At 44.8% G+C, this 19387-nt stretch overlaps 1 protein-coding gene across 1 annotated transcript in view; it reads right to left on the bottom strand.

Moving 5' to 3' along the window:
- Window positions 1-19387, bottom strand: part of NCKIPSD (NCK interacting protein with SH3 domain) — a 94923-nt gene that overhangs the window by 51311 nt on the left and 24225 nt on the right. The window contains exons 2-3 of the mRNA XM_039481641.1: window positions 6736-6848; window positions 4530-4731 (exon numbers count right to left, since the gene is read on the bottom strand). Coding sequence (XP_039337575.1) covers window positions 4530-4731; window positions 6736-6848 — 315 coding nt within the window. The remainder of the gene's footprint in view (window positions 1-4529; window positions 4732-6735; window positions 6849-19387) is intronic.

Raw genomic sequence — 19387 nt, 5'->3', positions numbered from 1 at the left:
TAGTCCCCAGCCCACTTTTTAGCTCCCCTGACCTCTCCTAGCCCAAAAAGCCATTAGCTGGCACCACAGAAACCATTGACATGTAAGAAGTTGCTCCTTGCAGTGTCCTGCCTTACCCTACTGCTGCTTAAACACACTGCAGGAAGCAGCTTACTGGAGGGCCACACACCATCTTGGCTATGTAGCCCAAGCTGCACAATGAGCTAGGGCCTTCGCTCCCACTGCCAGCTGGGATTCCTGCCCCTGCTTCAGCCAGGCTTCCCTGCCTTGCCTGAGGTGTACCCAGTCTGCCTCTCCTCCAAATCATGTCCCTGCTTCACACTGAACAGCCTCCCCACCCCACACAGGGGTGGTGTGTAGCTTAACTATTTATTTTCTGAGTTTCAGCTGTGTAAATCTGTGTTAACTTCATTCCCTCCCATCCCAGATCACATTGAGGGTCAGGAAGAGGAGCTAAGACACCCCTCAAGAAGAGCATGATGCCCCATATCCCAGACCACACAGTGGGCAGAGAGAGGGGCTCAGATCCCTGCAGAGGGGTGGGACTCCCCCAGATCACAGCATTCACAGGGAACGGGAGAATTCAGGATTGAGAGCCACCCCACTACTAAACCCCCAACTTCCTGTTACCCCTCCCATTCTCCAACCTCTCCCATCTTCTCGCCCCCACCGTCAATTCCTACCCCCAATTAAAGGCCCCCAATTCTTTTTCCCCTCTTACTACCCATTCCTGTTTATCCCCCAATAATACCTGTATCACTCGCTGCAGACCTAACCCCCTCTCCCCCATTACCATACCACCTCATCTTGCTCCCCGAATCACCCCTCCCCACCCTGTAAACGGTCTCAAGCGTAGTTTCTTTTCTTATCAAAAATAGTTTCATTCCATTCTGAATATTCTGTTGTACTCAGATTACATTTAAAAAAAAAAAACTTGCTAGGGGCAGATTTTTACCAAATGTTTACAATTCATTCTCAGACTTCTGCCCAGGGTTGATTTCAAAGTTGCTAGATCTTGTGAATTTAATGAAATGCTGTTTTTTCCTTGGGGCTGTATCTTGGGAACCCCTTGCTCAAATGACCCAACATATGTCTACACTGGAAACTTCAAAGCGCTGCTGCAAGAACGCTCCGGCGGCAGCGCTTTGAAGTGAGTGTGGTTGCACGTGAGCACTGGGAGAGAGCTCTCCCAGCACTCCTGGTAATCCACCTCCATGAGGGGATTGGCTCCCAGCGCTTGGAGCTTGTCTACACTAGAGCTTTAAAGTGCTCAGACTTGCTGTGCTCAGGGAGGTGATTTTTCACACCCCATCGCCAGCAAGTGAGAGTGCTATAAAATGTAAGTGTAGACAAGCTCTTGGATTACAAACGCCACCCTACACTCCCATGAGACATAACAAATTTCAAGCCAATCCAAGTAAGCACACCAATTCTAGAGCACTAAGAAGAGTCATCCTTTTAACAGGAAGGGCTTCCAACCTGATCTAGAGCAGAGCTGCTGCTCAATTTTATAATACTGCATAAAACTGAAGGGAAAATGAAGTGGGGGGGCCTCTACATATCCACCCAACAACCCAGCAGGCTCAGAGAGGTGTTAAGTGGCCCATGCATGTCAGTGAGATGTTCCCAGCTGAAACAATACCTGATGCAGATGTCTTAAGTACCAACACCACCCGCTGATGTGAATGGAGCAGTTCAAAGAAAGAACTAAGGTCTGCTTGGCAGCAAGAGTCCCATGATGCTCTGCAGGTAAGTTAATTTTCAGGAGTGGAATTTTACTAAGCAATAACCTTTAGAAATTGCTGCAAGAGATATATTAGGGATATTAACCACAAAATGTGCACAAGAGTTATAACAACATTACCCCAAAACAGAAATAAGCAATGACTAACCATAAGGTACTGAGGCAGTTGTAAAGTTACAAGGGAACAGAAATCTTAGAAAATGACCTAAGATAAGAAATAGGTACCAAAAAGGAAGAAATAGACAAGTATTGGAATGAGAAACACAAAAGAGTAATATGGGTATAACAGCCCTGAGAAAGAGGAAGTAGACACCATCCGCAGTCTGGACTGACGGCAAGTACGTTCGGAGAAGGGCTTCTGCAGCTGTTGATATCTCATGCCTCTCTGGGCAGGTGCTGTCTTTGTTAAACCAACAAATCCAAACAAAGCTGATTTATCTGAAGTTTGTTATTAATAAACTAACCTGGACTCGAGAACCCCTCTCACTAATCACATTTACAATTTTTACAAGTATTAGTTATCAATTGGATGTTAATTATCAATGAATTATTAATCAGTTATTAACAGTGTTCCCTCCCCACTCCCCTGGAGAGTTTATGATATGTGTCAAGCATGAATGTTCTCAGCTCCCCACCCTAGTCTCAGCAGTATGTTCTTGGTGCATACCAGTTTGAGCTCCCCATCCAGAGGGGAAGGACTTCCCCAGATCCTGACTCACATGGGAGGAGGGAAAGGGGCTCAGACACCCCTAGAAAGACAAGCCCCCTCAAATCTGACTCTGGAGGGGGCAGGGTTGGATGGTCACATCCCCATAGATGGGCAGGAGCCTCACATTCTGGCACATACACACAGATGCAAGGCTCACACATCACTAGGGGGCAGGGACCCCCAGATTTCAGCTCACATGGGGGATAGGGAGATGGGGGGGTATAACCTAAGATATGTCAGCCAGGTTCTGGAGGAAGGTTGCCTAAGTGAGGGGGTCACATCTCTGTGGATGGGCCAGGTGGCCTAGACCATGATACACACATGGGAGGGGAATGTGGGGCTGACAGGTGCCTCTGTCCCATTCTTCCTCAGAGTGCTCGGGGTAGTGCTCAGATTCGATGACTAACACACACTTGGGGACACCCAGGTCCTGTGATGCAGAGGTAGTTTTCCGAGAGTTAGCCTCTCTCTGCACATGAAAAAACAATGAGGAGTCCTTGTGGCACCTTAGAGATTAACACATTTATTTGGGCATAAGCTTTCGTGGGCTAAAACCCACTTCACTGTATTCCATTAGGTGGGCGACGAGGCATGTGAGTCTTAGCTTGCCTAACTGGAGAAGAAAACTTTTTGAAACAACATTTTAATTTGATTTCCCTCAAAGGCTGGTGGGTACCAAGCACTCTGGGTAACCCTTGAGAGTCAGTCCCTGGTACAATGTGAGCCCTGATTTGATCTCTGTCTATCGGCAACAAATGTGTCAACTTGAAGAAAAGCGGTCTTTTCCCCCTGGGCTGTAACTCAGGAACCCCTTGGTTAAAAGGCCCCAAATTTAGATCACTGATGGTACCCCATGTCTCCACAAGATGTATCAAATTTCAACAAAATTTGATTAACAATGTGGATTTCAGAGCACTTAGAACAGTCAAGCTTTAAACAGAAAGCTGGCCTTAACCTTAACTCTAGCAGAGATGTCACTCTGCTATAATGCTCTAGATTTTTTTTCTCCTCCATAGGAATTAGTGCTCACGTGACTACCTTAGGCTGATGAATTAAAAAAGTGTCCAGCTACACTCTCCATTCAGTTCAGCCTTTGAGAAGCAAGGAGGCAGCCGCACTGTTGAAGTGTAAACCACCCACCAAAGTTTTCTCCTTTATCAGAGGGCTTTAGAACTGGGTCAGTTTGGCTGCCTACAGGGGCAGAGTACTGGGGTAGAGAATGTTAGTAAGCCTGTATACCAGCCCCTTTTTATCTCCACAGACTTATGTTTCCTTATTAAGTCAGTAACAAGCCCCTCCTATCAGCAGTGACGGGGTAATGGTGCCACTATAAACGCTCATCTTGGACAGATGCAGCAACCCTACACCACCATGTCCCATCTGTATGAGGGGAACTCCCATCTCTTTGCTACGTCCAACCATGTAATCAGTTACATAACCTACTCCAATCGCTGCTAAGTCTGTCCTGGCCTGTCTCTTTGAAGACTTGTTGACGGCTTACAGTAATTTGGTTCCATTTAGATAGAATTCTGCTTTTAAGTCACATTTCCTGTGTTTTCCTCCTCTAATTCGTTACTACTAGGGATGTTCACAAGAAAACAGGATCTTCACAACTTGAGCACAGGAATAAGCAGATACACAGAGGAATTCCTAAGGAACAGAGATCCTGTTTTTGTGCAGATTTAACAAGGAGGAAATAAAAGCACAGAAAAAAAATATGACCTAAGCAGAACTGTCTCTAAAAACAATGTATTTCAAAGTATTCTCTGAGGAATCAACAGCTCTTTAAAAAGGTGTCAAGAAAGAGCCAGTAGCACAAACTAGAGAAGATCTTGCACGTTTACATAGTCTTGTATCCTCAGTGACCCCGAAGTGCTTTATAAATGTAAAGAATACACAGAGATCATACCAGCCATGCCTGGGATGGGACACAGCAGCTGTATAGTAGCAAACAGTGAAGCTACACTATAGCTCAAGGCAACAAGTGTGACTGAAACTGCACAGGGAATATTATGTATCATACGAGAGGGAGGGACTCTTTAAGGAAGAATTTAGAAGAGGCCAAGATGCTGTTACCTGATAAAGACCTTCATCATCCTCTTGGATCTCCGTGTTTGGCAGGCTGTGATGTCGCTCATAACCTGTCCGGCACATGCCATTGGGCTGTCGTGCTAAATCCAAATGGTGATCACTGGAGGATGGGGTCATAATCATTCCCTGACTGGCTGGTGAGTGACCTTTGCGTGACACAGTCTCCTTCCGATGATGGATCAGTTTCCTGGCAGATGGAATGGAAACAGGGGCATTAGGGACACGGGTGAAGCGATGAAGTCAGTACCCAATGCCAAGAAGCTTAAGTCTGAAACTGGACTGTGGTTACAATAGACGTCTCCATAGTAAGGATCTTTACTGAGGATAGAATAAGTCCAACTCCACTGAACTACTAAGGAAGCACCTCTCAAAGAGGAGGGAAGGGTCTTTGTAAAAAGCACATGATTTGTGAATCAGGGTTCACAGGAGATGTATCTCCACTTCATGGTACAGAGGGCTAGTTCTTATGCCACACGCTTTAGACTTGCCTGCACCTTAGTTCTATGGCTCCCTTACAGTGTCCATGATTGTTTGATCTGAGGTGAAATAGACATGCCTTAATCCATAACTCGAGGTATCAAAAGTCTCATAGCAAGCAATTGTTAATGGTGTATCACAAAGACACCCTGCTCTGATGTTCGCTAATCCCAATAGATTTACATTTTTAAGCAATGAAGGAAAGAAGCAAAAGCACCCAACTTCAGCAAGCTCTGGACACCAATTCAGCCTCTCTCCATCTTTAAATGCCACTTTCTTTGTCCCCCAGGAGTAGGCTGTTGAAGGATCACCCTGCAACTGCTGCCCACTGAAGGTAACATCTATTCTTTGTATTATATACAGGTTCTTATACTGTCCTCAGCACTGTAATGTCTCGGAGCCTTCCGGAAGTGCATTAAGCAATGTGGCTGACATTTGTCATGTGTGGATCTATTCTCCCTCAGACCCTCTCCCATGGAGAAAATTGTGCGTACAATGCAGTGATTTATTTGGGCTTTTCTGAGGGATGCAGGGGGTTGAGGTCCAGTATCCGCAGTGGAGATGCCCTTCTAGAGATGCTCTTCTCCAAGCCAACCACCACAAATTGTGTATTTGTGGGTGGGTGAACACACACACACAAAAATCATCAGTGCCTATGGGATCAATACCTTTGCATCTGGAGCCTTAAGCACAACTCAGACCACCCAATGAGAGGAGGTGCAAGCCATGCACTATGCAGTGAGCACCACTGCTCAGGTGGGTTTTTATTTCAGGGCAGGGGAGTTGTGTGTCACTCTACTAGCTGCATAGTTTCCTTTACATGATGCATTTGGCAAATTCAGCCTTGAAACCACTTTGTAGCAATGTCATGATGCTGAAGTATCACTTCTCTGAGCGATCTTCTAAAAAGTGCCTAGGTCTTTCAGTGTCACTGGCTGGACAGCAGCTGCAGAAGGTACAATTACCGTGCTATCACCAGGGAAGGAAGAGTCCTCACCCTGGAGGAGCAAGGGCCAAGGGACAGAGAGAAACAAGTAGTCTCTAGACCTTAACACTCCATCACTGACTTTAGCGGAGAGATGTTCTCTAGTTCATGTTTTAACCAAGAGCAGATTTAAATATAAAGGTCAAGAGGCCAAGTGACCTACGAGTTTGGGGGCAGGGAGAAAGGAACCAGAGGGACAGCTGCATCTGAGAGGGCAAACTGGAACGGCCAAAGAAGGTGCAAAATCTCTTTTCCCAACCTGGATTGCAATTGAACCAGAGTATCCCCCCCTCCCTCACACTTGTAGAGAGAGCTGTCAAGCAAGCCTCTAGCCAATGTGACACTCTAAACCGCATGCAGTGGGTTAGATTGGCAGACAGGTGCCCCGTGAGTTGGAGAAACTGCTTTGCTTGGAGGAAAATGGAATTGTGGGCAGAGATTGAGAGTAGGCACTGCAGTGGTGACTGGAGACTCAGCTGTTCATCACCTGGCTCTCACATCAGTGAGTTGGAGGGCTCCCTGAGTACTTCAGTCCTTTGTTTACTTAGCAGCAGTGGGGCTCCAGTTACCAACAACCAACCCGGCCATCCCTTATTAACCACACCCAGGACTGGAACAGTGAGCAACCTCCCACCGTGGCTGTACCACTAAGTTCACTCTTTCCCTGCCTCTTGGGAAAGAGCATGAGCTGTCAAGTCTCAATCTGTCCCAGGTACTGGCTGTACTTACTGGAGGACATCCCTCTGCTCCAAGTTGTATTTGCCTCCATTCTTCATAGCTGCGTTGTGGATAGCCTCAATAGCTCGGTCAATAGACTGCAAAACCACATCTTGTTCCAGCACCTATGGAACACAACACGCTACATGTTACCATATCTTAATTTTCAGATTCCTTTCCATCGCACTTCACAGTAAGGGAAGCTGACAGCATAAGAAATCCACAGGAACAGGCAGTGCAGAGAACTCAGATGACTAATGGAAACAAGAGAAAGGCTTTAGTTGCCCAGAACCACGGCATATGATGATAGTCAGTGTCAACTGTCCTGGTCTGTTCATTACCTCTTTGAAGAGCCAACTTTTTAAAAATTGATTTTTTAAAATGTGCAGGTGTACACAAAATGGATTCTGTCTATTCAAGATTTATTGTTAGAAATGAAAAAACACATCACAGCTCCATGCACTTGCCTTCCGGGCCCTGAATTCCAAGAATTCATTACATGAAGATCAATCGCAAAGAGCATGGAACAGCTCTTCAGATCAATTTCACATTCAGATTGCCACAGTAAGCTTTTGAGTTTCCACTGCAACACACAGTTTGTTTCATGCTCATTCCTTCTGCTACATTTACCCACCTCTGGAGTAACATGCACACCAAGTATCTGGAGACCCTCTCATGCCAGTTGGCTACAGTACTGTTTGTCCTTTTATTCACATTTTTCTTGCTAGTTTTCTAACAATTTTGCTGCTGAAATGGCTTTTCCAGATTCCCACTCAAGTCATCATTGTATCATTTGCTCTTCTAGTTACATGCCTGCCAGCCAGTTTAGCACATTTTTTTTTGTTGACAATACCAGCTTTTCAAGATGAAAAACACCAGAAAACATCTAATTCATCAGTCAGACCATGTCCAAAAGCCTTGGAACAGGTTTAACTGTCATTCACAGTGGCTATGCATTCAGGAAAATAATACTGCACCACACTAGCAGGATTTAAAACTGAAGCAGTTTCCCCAACCTAGTTGAATTACAGGTCAATCCTTCCTTTAACATGGACTTTGGACCTTCCATTCCCCAGTGATTTTGCACCATGGCTTTGTCTATTTAGACTTCAAATCCTAGATCCATTTCTCCCAACCCACTTAGCAGAGATGGAGGAGGCACCATTCTACAGAACCCGGGCTAGGTGCTTATCCACACAAGGCAAGTTGGACCAGGGCCAAATAGCTTGCATTACAAGGAATGACTGGAATGAAAGGACAGGAAAGATTCAAGTTGGCCACTATGCTTGAAATATTCCTAAAAGATTTTGTATATTAAGACTTTACACGTATTCAGCACCTTCTACCTGAAATTCTCTAAGTGCTTTACAATCATTACGCAAGCCTCACTTTTAGGCACAGGGCAACCGAGGTCCAGGGCAGACTATGTATTGGTGAGTAATTTGTGCAAGGTCACAAGAAGTCAGTAGTAGAACCCTGAATATAGATAGTTGGGAATTAATACTCCTGGGCTGAGTGTGCTGACCATTAAGAAAAACCACTGCCTGCATTCTCAGTTCAGTGCATGTGGGTTTTCTGGTTGTAATCAGGCATTCACTCTCTCCATCTGTCTGAATGCTGAGGATCTCCTTCATTTTTCCTTGCTTTACCCCCTGCCCACATCACAGCAACCATTTATCTGGCCAAAGAGCATTTGGAAGCTCATCAAGGATGCACCTTAATTGGCCATGGGGGGTTGCTGCAGAGCAGCACAAGGCAATCCCTCTCCACAGGGGTTGAATGTGCTGTCTCCACAGCACTGGTGTGCAGGCTCTGATAACACACTATGTATTATTTATGCATTGATTAATTAATAAGCCAAATGTGTATTTACAGCAACCTGCAGACAACACTGAAAAATGCCAAACAAGGCAGGGAATGAAAGTGCCTCTGAAACACTTCTTTTTTCAAAGAGACCATTTTTAGTTTTTTTGTAAGACAAGCGATAAGGAGAAAACAGCAGGGGAATCTGTTTTAGGAGACAAATCCAAAGCATGTTAAAATAAAAATATCTGCTCATTAAACACCACAGATGTGAGCTAAGCTACTTCTAACAGCCCAGCATGCACCCGGGGAAAAATCCCCCTCAACCCTTCCCCTCATAGGCAGACTTTTCCACCTCTAATGAAAGATCTAATTTAAAAGCCCAAGCAGGGCGTACCTGAATATATTTAGACCAGTGTTTGGGAAGGGAGGAAAGGCAAAGCATTTCAGAGAAGGCATTTCACATTCTGAGAAGATAGGAGAAAATTTAGGTGAGCTGTGTTTCCCCTCTGGGACAGGGACAGTACAACAGTAAGGAACTCTTCAGTGCTTCCCTCCCCAGAGGAGGGAGGGCAACTTCCCTGAAAGCTGCCAACAGCTCCTCTGATAAAAATGTTTTAGTCCCTCCACCTGCAAAGCCCCTGCACTGCTTCCAAATGTCCTGGCTGAAGGTGTGATGCAGCACTTGCCATTGCCTCTCAATACACCTCTACCCCGATATAACGCGACCCGATATAACACGAATTTGGATAGAACGCGGTAAAGCAGCGCTCCAGGGGGGAGGGGCTGCGCACTCCAGTGGATCAAAGCAAGTTCGATATAATGCGGTTTCACCTATAATGCAGTAAGATTTTTTGGCTCCTGAGGACAGCGTTATATCGGGGTAGAGGTGTACCACCACTGAACTGGTCAAAGGGCTTGCTTACCAAATGACGCACTCACTTCCCAGTATATCCATTCACTGCATCAAACCGCACAATTAAAACAATTCTCAGGCTTTCCACAAAGTGTGCACCACTACCAAATCTTGCCACTGCATGATCTTATGGTGATTCATCTCACTCTCCCCAAGGCCCAGTGCTATAGTTAATCACTGCTCCATTACATATTCACTTAGACTGGAAGCTCTTCAGGGCAAGGACTACACCTTTGGTCTTTAAGCACCATGCTTGCAGTGCTGTACAACTGTGTTGCATACCTTGTGCTGATTGGCTGTTTGCTGCAGCCTCTCCTGCCCCCTCCATTCCTTTGCTCTACCATCCAGCTAATCCACATCAAAAGGAATGAAACAACAAAATCAAGGTACAGAACCAACAAGAAATTTGCAATCCACCACACTTAACTCTACTTACATGTTATATATCCCATTCTCTTACCTAGGGTTGCCAACTTTCTAATTGCACAAAACTGAACACCCCTGCCTCACCACTTCCCAGAGGCCCCACCCTGCCCCTTCTCTGAGGCCCCAACCCTGCTTGCCTCAGCCCCCTCCCTCTGTCACTCACTCTCCCCCCACCCACTCCCTTTCACCGGGCTGGGGTGCAGGAGGTGAGTGAGGGCTCCGGTTGGGGGTACAGGCTCTGGGGTGATGAGGGGTTTGGGGTGCAGGAGAGGGCTCCAGGCTGGGGTAGTGGGTTTGGGTGCAGAGCATATGGACTCTGGAATGGGGGTGCAGGCTCCAGGTGGGGCCAGAAATGAAGAGTTCAGGGTGCGGAAGTCTCTGGGTTGGAGTGTGAGGAGTGAGGGCTCCAGCTAGGGGTGTGGGCTCTGGGGTGGGGCCAGGGTTTCAGGAGGGGGCTCTGGGCTGGGACCAAGGGGTGCGGGCTGCTAGGTCCCAGTGGCCCCTAGGTGCACGGGCAGTCAGGGAGGCTCCATGTGCTGCACTTGTGCCTGTAGGTGCCACCCCCAGAGCTCCCACTGGTCAGGGTTCCCGGCCAATGGGAGCTGTGGAGCCAGCGCTTGGGGTGGGGACAGCACACAGAACCTCCCTGGCCACCCATGTGCCTAGGGGGCCGTAGGGACCTGGAAGCCACTTTCGGGAGCCGCATGGAGCCAGGGCAGGCAGGGAGCCTGCCTTAGCCCTGGGCCACCTCTGCACCATCGACTGGACTTTTAACAGCAGAGCTGCCAGGGTCCCTTTTTGACCAGGCATTCTGGTCGAAAATCAGACACCTGGCGACCCTACTCTTACCCTTTGGGTGACTTGGCTGTTTAGACTAAGATCTTCAGGGCAGGGGACTCTCTCTTACTCAGTGTTTGTATAGCGCCTAGCACAACGGAGTCCCATCCTAGGCACTACCATAATAAACATTATCATAATGAATATAGCAAAGAGTCCTGTGGCACCTTATAGACGTATTGGAGCATGAGATTTCGTGGGTGAATATCCACTTTGTCAGAGAAAAGAGAAAAATTCTATGCAGTCAGAAAGGACCATGGATTCTGTAAAGGCAAAATGCCCATGCATTTGACTTAGACCAAATCAGCAGGCCCCCAACAGCAAGGATACCGGATCATGGAGCCCTAAGTATAACTAAGTGGTCAGTGGAACTATAAAATTCTTGTTAGCTATTGACTATATGGTCTATGAAAAAAAACTGTGTAGACGAGGAAACGCTAACTTTCCTAGAAGGGAACAAGGGCTGACAGGGATTAAATGGACACACTGACTACGGTGACTAGAAGAAAGTGAGTGAGTGGTTGAAGCTGCACTTTCTTATGTATCCCCAGGTGGGGAAGTGAATGTACAAGGATACAGCAGAGTGTACTCACAGGGCTATTCTGTGTTTGTACAATGCAGTGGTGGACCATGACCGGGCTGCCGAGCCACAATTCTAAACAATAGTGCTTTAAGAAGAATCAATAGGATACTCTTAGCTAACATGGATGGAGTCAGACTGATATTTTAGAGATGTATTTGTAATGAACTGGGAAAATATTTTGATTAATATTGTATGTCACTCAGTTTCCCTGTTCCATTTTGTACTGCTGCCTACTCGAACACATACAGCTAAACCAAAGGGCGCTGTAGAGGTGCCAGGTAAGAAATGTAAAACAATGACACAGATTAAGTCCACTTCAGCTGCACAGTTGTAAAGAAGATAACAATTGATAGCTCCATCCAGGCTGGAATGGGGTACCGTCCCCAAGGCAAACTGGGATCAAAGACGACAAACAATTTAAGAGACCACAGAAAAGGGAGAGGGGATTTGGGTCAGAAAGGAAAAGCTGACAGCTGGGAGATAGGGAGAGACATATGCTGTGAGCAGGCAGCTAAACCCAGCTAGAGATAGAGTTAGCTGGGATATGAGGGATTTATGCTGGTGTAACTAATATCAGTGTAGGCCTTTCACTGTTACACTTTTCTCTAAGTGTATGTCTACACTGCTATTGGACACACAGCTGGCTGTGCCAGCTGACTCGGGCTTGCAGGGCTGTTTAATTGCACTGTAGACTTCTGGGCTCGGGCAGCCCAAGCTCTGGCACCCTATCACCAAGCCCAGAAGTCTACACAGCAATTAAAGAGCCAGTCTCAGCTGACGTGGGCCAGCAGCAGATTTTTAATTGCATTGTAGACATACAATAAATGCTTTGCATCTTTTGAAGAAGCTATTTCTATATCACTACAAACATATAGTGTCAGACACCCAGAGAAAAAGGGCTTCTGGGTGCCAAGCCCAGTGGGACCTGCTGAAGTAGTCACAGCTGGTGCCCAAGGGCTGTAATCCAGGTCCCAGTCAGAGCAGGTGAATTGCAGAATTCCATCCAAGGAGTTAGGCTACATCTACACTGCAATTAGAAACCCACAGCTGGCTCATGCCAGCTGACTCAGGCTTTCAGGGCAAGGCTGGTTAATTACAATGCAGACTTTTGGGCATGGGCTGGAGCCCGGGCTCTAGGACCATGAGAAGTGGAAGAGTCCCAGAGCTTGGACTTCAGCTACAGCCAGATCATCTACTCTGCAAATAAACAGCCCTGCAGACAGAGCCCCACGAGCCCGAGCCAGCTGGCCTGGGCCAGCCGTGGGTGTCTAACTACAATGTAGACATACCCTCAAAGGCTCGAGGCTTCACATTGGGGGGTGATGCACTTGGTAAGATCCATAGATGGGCCAGTGGTGCAGCTAGCCTGGCAACCATGACAGTAGTGACAGATTTTATTTGAAAAAGCATTTATACGGATTTTCATTCCAGAAGGTCGTACAAGAAGAGAGATTAATTGCAAGTTTGTTAAATCAATTAAAAAGAAATGGTATCAGAGAGACTGTGTGCCACATCTGGCCTGGCACAGGTAGGCTGGATACCAAAGGTGAAGCAGAGGGAAGAGCAGTTAACTTTGACAGCCACTGGCCACACTAGTGTTGGATTAGTTATACCTCAGTTTATAGCCTATAAAATGGGGCTCCTCAAATACAACAAAAATCTCTTATGTATGTGAAATTCATTTAACTAACAGGTTACATTTAAATATGCACTTGAACAGTATACAAGAATTGAGGTTTCCTTCTTTACCTTCCATAAATCAGTATTTCTCTCTCTACTGATAGCATGAGCAAACAGGAAGCATGTCGCTAAAGCTGGTCTGCAGGCTTCCTCTTACCCCGTAGCATGGAGAGCAAACATTATGATGGGGAGAGGAGAGGCTAATACAGATCTACGCTTTGTACCACCATGAACAGCCGACCAGTAGCACATTTCAATCTGTGACTGGAGAAGCGCACCCTTCCCAGATCCCAAAGGGACAGGGATGGACACCAGAATGCATTTCTCATTCCTGACATACTCATTCAGCTGAGGGCAGTTTTGTCTTGAGGAAATATTTAAACCCTCTAAAACTCTGATTTTTTTTTTCCCTCCTGAAAAATAAAATCCAGAATTTGTCAGTATTCTTGCTATCCCTCTCCCAGTACCGGGAAGAGAAATTTCAGTCGATTCACGGTTTTAGCATTTCTCAGAAAACCCCAGTGGGTGTATTGTGTACAATGGCATTTTAACCTTTCACCTCAACAGTCCTCCCTCCCTACTTCCCTAATACCACCAAAAATAAACTTTCCCTCCTTCCTCATTTTGCATTCATCTGCAAGTGTCATTCTACAAAATGCCTGGGCTCTTTAAATGCAACCAGAGCGAAGAACTTGTTCAGCAGTCCAGAATAATCATACCTTTTAGACAAGCATTCTTCTAGACAAATAGACTCTTATGGGCTGAGTGAACAGAAAATGGACTGCAGCCATGCTCTGTGCGCGCGCACACACACACACACACGTGTAAGATTTACATATTTATTGCATTGGCCCATTACAGATATGACAGGCCCTACAAACTCTCCCTTCTAAAACAAGCTTTTCCTTGCCTTTGGGAAGGTTAGACAGAAGGTAACAATATTCCATCTCTTTCAGTCTCTCCCAATTCTTTATGATCATGGGGACATCTGATCATGTGCTTTAGCAAAGTCATTACGCACATTTCAGTGTTACCAATGCTGTAAGAGAGCATAGAATCCTAGAACTGGAAGGAACCTCGAGAGTTATCTAGTCTGGTCCCCCGCACTCATGGCAGGATTAAATATTATCTAGACCATTCCTGACAGGTGTTTGTCTAACCTGCTCTTAAACTATGGAGATTCCACAACCTCCCTAGGCATAGACAGGGGTTCAGATGATTTTACCATCATGTCATTGCTCACGGTCTCCTGACAGTAGTATGAACATCAGGCCCTCCATTAGCAGCTTAGTTCTGGTGCAGTAGCACTGTTGATGACTGTTGAAATCAGGATATTTATTTTTCCAGTGCAGATGCACCCAAGGACTATGATACAACACAAAATTGATTCTTTGTTACTCTGAGGGCTTGGCTACACTTACAAATTTGCAGCGCTGCAGCAGGGTGTGAAAACACACCCTCTGCAGCGCTGCAAATTGCGGCGCTACAAAGCGCCAGTATAGTCAAAGCCCCAGCCCCAGCTGTCCGTTATTCCCCACAGGGAGGTGGAGTACGGACAGCGCTGGGAGAGTTTTCTCCCAGCGCTGGCGCTTTGACTACACTTAGCGCTTTGAAGTTTAAGTGTAGCCATAGCCAAAGATTAGAGATGGACATTACCTAGGAAAAATACCAACTTGAAAAAGTCTTATTCTTTAAGATTTGCACTAACAAAGCAGCAAATGCATCCAATAACCCAGCAGGACAATGACCATGTCAGATACAGTATTTATAAATTATTACAGATCAAACCTGCACCCTTCAAATTAACATCATAATTGTCAAAGTAATATAAGATGAGCAGTTTAAAGAAATGATTGAAGCACTTTACTCTGAATATGCTTCTCAGAACAGATTTAAGTTCACATAGCCATTACTAGATGGCAGAAGTGAAACAAGAGAACAAATTAAAGAAAAAGAATCCACATCGACACAAGTACAAAATGGTAAGTCAGTCCTGAGAAGTGACCCGTGATGGTTACAAACACCTACACAGGGAAAAACATGCACCTTCTTTCAGCTATTGTTTCTACAGTTGAAAAGGAAACTGCAGACCACTGTGTTTGCTGAAGATGCCATTCAAGAATGAAGAGAAAAGTATGACAAGATGGTCTTTAATGAAGCTATGAAAAAGGACAATTCCTCAAGGACAATTATTCTAAACTTCTGACATATGGGTGTTTGGCATTTTATTTAAACTTCACTGAAGAAAAAAAATCAGTAGTAGTAGTTACAGAAGTCCAAAAATTCTTCCACAACCACCATTAGCCTCCAGTTTAATGGCTGAAAAAGGAGGCTTGATTCCCCAGTTCCTCAGTGATATTTGGTCTCTATCTGCATCCAGTTACCGCAAGTAAATTGAAATGTCTGCAAAGCACAAGGAAACTTTGGTCAAAACATAGTTGTCATATAAAATGTGAGCTAATTACAAAAGCAGTTGAAGGTGGTTTTAGAGGTACTTGCCATATTACAGACTGATGTAGTCTCAGTTGAAATCTGTCTTGAACTGATTAGTAAAGAACTGGATCTACACAAGGAGAAAACTGAAAGACTATTCACAGAGGCTATGGAATCGTTCCATTACTTGGCAAACATGACTGATCCTAAACACAGAGGTCACAGGATGGCGTCCACAGGAGGAATCAACAGCTGAAACATGGCTGATGGAACCTAAAGCTGAGTTCCTTTCTTCTGTTATAGCATTTAAGATTGAAGATCCATATTTTTACCCAAATCTACGTTTAGGAAGGAGGCTGCAGCAAAATGGTGGAAAATGGAAGGTAAAATTATGGAAGACAGAACAGCTGAGTTTAGAATGCTGTCATTTTTCAAAAGAACTCTTCTACATACCCAGCTCAGCAGCTATCATAGGATTGGTATGGTTCAATCTTTGTAGTAAGCAAGGGCTGAAAAAACAAACTGGTAAAATTATATCAGTATCCAAGGACAGACAGGCACAAAAAACTGGGGCAGATACAAAGCTTTATTGGGCTTTACTGTATAGCTACAGAATTTCAAGCTTTTCATTTTAGACAATTTTATGTTTGAAGGATACGTTTACAAGATCAATCACATGCTGTGCATTGTGCTTTATTTACTACCACTTTGCACAGAGTTTTTTTTATTTGTGTCCCTTCCTCCAGCAGTAATTTCTCTTTCCCCCCCCCTGGGGGGGGGGGGAGGAGAATCACAACCTTGTTCTGCTGTCAATACTCATACTGCCAATAACAACAGGAACAGATATTAGCAGCAAGTTCTACAGTTTGTTTCAACCATTTCAGGAGAGAGTGTCTGACTTGACAGGAGAGAGAAGGGAGAAAAATAAAGCTGACCTCACTCCCCTGAGCCATTGCTTGCTGCTAGATCAATAGCAACCATCAACAAGCAGTTATTAGAGGGAAGCTGCCAGCAGTCTCACAGCACCTCTGTCACCTGCAGGGTTGGCCAGGTGCAGAGAAAGAAAAGCTAGGGATTTGAGAGACAGGAATCAATGAGGGTGGCAGGTAAGCTGTGGATTTAGACCAGACAAAACCTAAGTCTGCCACACAGAGCACAAATGTAGCTTTCAGGTATATGCTCCATAAACACAACAATATGTACTTTATTAAAGCCACTAATGAGGAAAAAGCACTTCTTACCCTCAAGGGGCAGACTGAGCGGAAAGCCATTAGTTAATTTTTTTGCTGGGCAGATGTGAGAATTGCACAAAAAGAAATGTAAACTAGACAGAAAATCCCAAGGACCTTTTTAGCAGCTGTTGCAACAGAACCCTAGGGCCTGAGAGAACAGACTGTGCTCCTTTCTACCCACCTTTTTAACAACATCAGCATAAACTTTAAAGAAGCCATGAGAAGTTCCTTAAACAAGGATTATTCTGGACTTGAGGATCAAAGACAGCCTGCCAGCTACAGGACCAATTAACAGCCAGGCTGGAAAAGGAGCCTCCAGTGTACTGGCATGCAATCTGCACTGCAGTCAGCACAAGTGCAAGTCAGCACTACAGTGGCACACTCACTGCTGCACTGCACTGTTGCTTTAGTAAATCCACGTGTAAAAAGATTTACTATCAAGAAGAAATAAGCTAGGTGTTCTAGAAGAAGAACAGTGGGGTTAGGGGTGAAGAAGGGGGTTTTGTTGACGACCACGTTGCACATTTACAGAATGCATTTACAGTATGTGACATAGTTAGGTTGTGAGGACAGACTAGGCCTGACCAACTACAGAAGGAAACAGGACCTCACTTCCCCACCACCCCCCCCTTCCCATCACCATTTTTCTTTCCACCAAGAGGCTGAGCCCTCTTCAGGGTGATGGATTTTTTCCTCATTGCAGATACAGCTGCTCACTGTTTGACTATTTCTCAATATTTATACAGGCAGCATACAGTTTGCACACACATCTAACAACAGCACACAGCAAGTGTGACACATCATGACATGTACAGACAGGATGTGCATAAAGACATGTAGATGTACTGATCAGAGTGATAATCTATGAGCAGATCAGAAGAGCAAGAGCAGTGAGGCATCCGAAGACATTGTTTTTATGCATTTGACAGATGATCATGCCCCTTAAGATGATGAAAGATGATGATGCATGACATATGATGAGATGATGGGATGATGTTGATGGGTGGGGAGATTCACTGACATGCTGAACTGCTACCTGCTGTGCTGCTTTCCTCCCTGCCCCTGCCAGCCAGAACTTGCCCACCCTGCTGCTGCTGCTCAGCATGCTACTCTGTCTGGACCATGCCCCATGCCAGACATGCTTAACCCAAAACAGCCAAAAACCTGTCTGTCTTCAGCAGCACCCCTACTCTGCTCCCAGTCCAAATCCCATCCCAATCAAAAAAAAAACTCCACCAAAAAATAACTAATATAAATGGTAATAAAAATATTAAAAATTCATAACTGATATCAGATATAGATATATACAGCTGTTTGCTTGCACAGCTGCTCAGTTAGTGTTATTGGGTTTATTAATAGTGTTTTATTATTAATAAAAAAGTAAATTCAAATAATATAAGTAATAAATAACAGACAGAACAAAGTAAGTCAACACAAAAAAAAAAGTAAAAAACCAAAAAAAATAAAACATAAAATAAAGAAACTGATAACACATAATATCTCACCTCAGAGATGTCAAGCTTCTTTTCACAGACTAGAGACTCTAAGTCCTGTGTCCTGGGCATGAGGACTTCCCTGCATGAGGACTGGGGGGGACCCCCCAGACCTGGGAGGGAGGAGGGGAGGATCTTTTCTGTTAGGAGGCTCTGTTGTGTCTTTTGTGAGCTGAGTCAGATGAAGGTGAAGATGAGAAGACCTTGGCTGATCCTTCCTCTGCTTGTTTCTGCTCCTGGGACCTGGAGAGACTGAGTGAGAGGTGCAGACCAATCTCTGTCTGATGTCATTTGACTGGGGCCCATCCTGATGGCTTGTTGGGTGTTTCTGGTTGGTTGTTCTAGTTTGCCCAAAGCTGGCTAGTGAAGGCTGGTGCATCTGGCTAGAAAAGGAGTGCAGGTTGTGGACTTAGGAGGAGCAGTGAAAGTCAGTAAAGGAAATAGAAATAAAAATAATAAAAAAAGGAAAAAAAAAATAAAAACACTGAACAGACTCTTAAAAAACAGAACATCAGCAGCAGAATAAGGAGAGCAGCAGAGAGAAGAACTAGATAATCTTATAAAAACTAACTACTAATAAAAATAACTAACAATAACAATGAAATATGAAATAAAAACAAAAAAAAAAAAAAAAAAAAAAAAAATTCAGTTCAGGGCCTGGTGAAGAAATAAGAAAGAAAGAGGTGTACAGAAAGACCTGTACTTTTCTCATGAGCCTCAGAGCACAAGGAAGGGAGCAAGCAGACAAAGACCCAGGGACACTGGTTGCTACACTGGTCTGCTAGTAAGTCAGGACACAGGAATACACAGCAAAGTAAGTAAGTGACAATGGGCTCTTCAAAGAAAGGTGTAACGTGACCCAATGGCTGGAACTTGAAGCTAGACAAATTCAGAATGGAAATCAGGAGTAAATTTTTAACAGTGAAGGTTTTTAACCATTGGAACAAACTTACAAGGTCACAACGGATTCAAACAACATTAATAAAAAAAAAAAAATTATTTTTTTTTAAAAAATCTCTAAAAAAATTTTTGATGGAAAGAAAGTTCTCTGCCTGTGTTATACAGGTCAGAGATAGATGACATGGGCCCTTCTGGCCTTAGCATCTAGGAATCTATGAGTCAGTTATGAGCTCTAGGATTCAAGCCAATTAATGATAACGTTGTGGGGAAGTGGTTGCTGCACATTAAACATTTCTATCAGTTGGAGTCCCATTAATCAACAGTGAGACCCTCTGAAACAGGAGCACAGCCTGGGCTGACT

This window comes from Mauremys reevesii, linkage group 7, assembly GCF_016161935.1.
Source record: "Mauremys reevesii isolate NIE-2019 linkage group 7, ASM1616193v1, whole genome shotgun sequence".
NCBI classification, from domain to species: domain Eukaryota; kingdom Metazoa; phylum Chordata; order Testudines; family Geoemydidae; genus Mauremys; species Mauremys reevesii.
The sequence above is the reverse complement of the archived record's forward strand: the minus strand, read 5'-3'. Positions and strand labels throughout refer to the sequence as shown.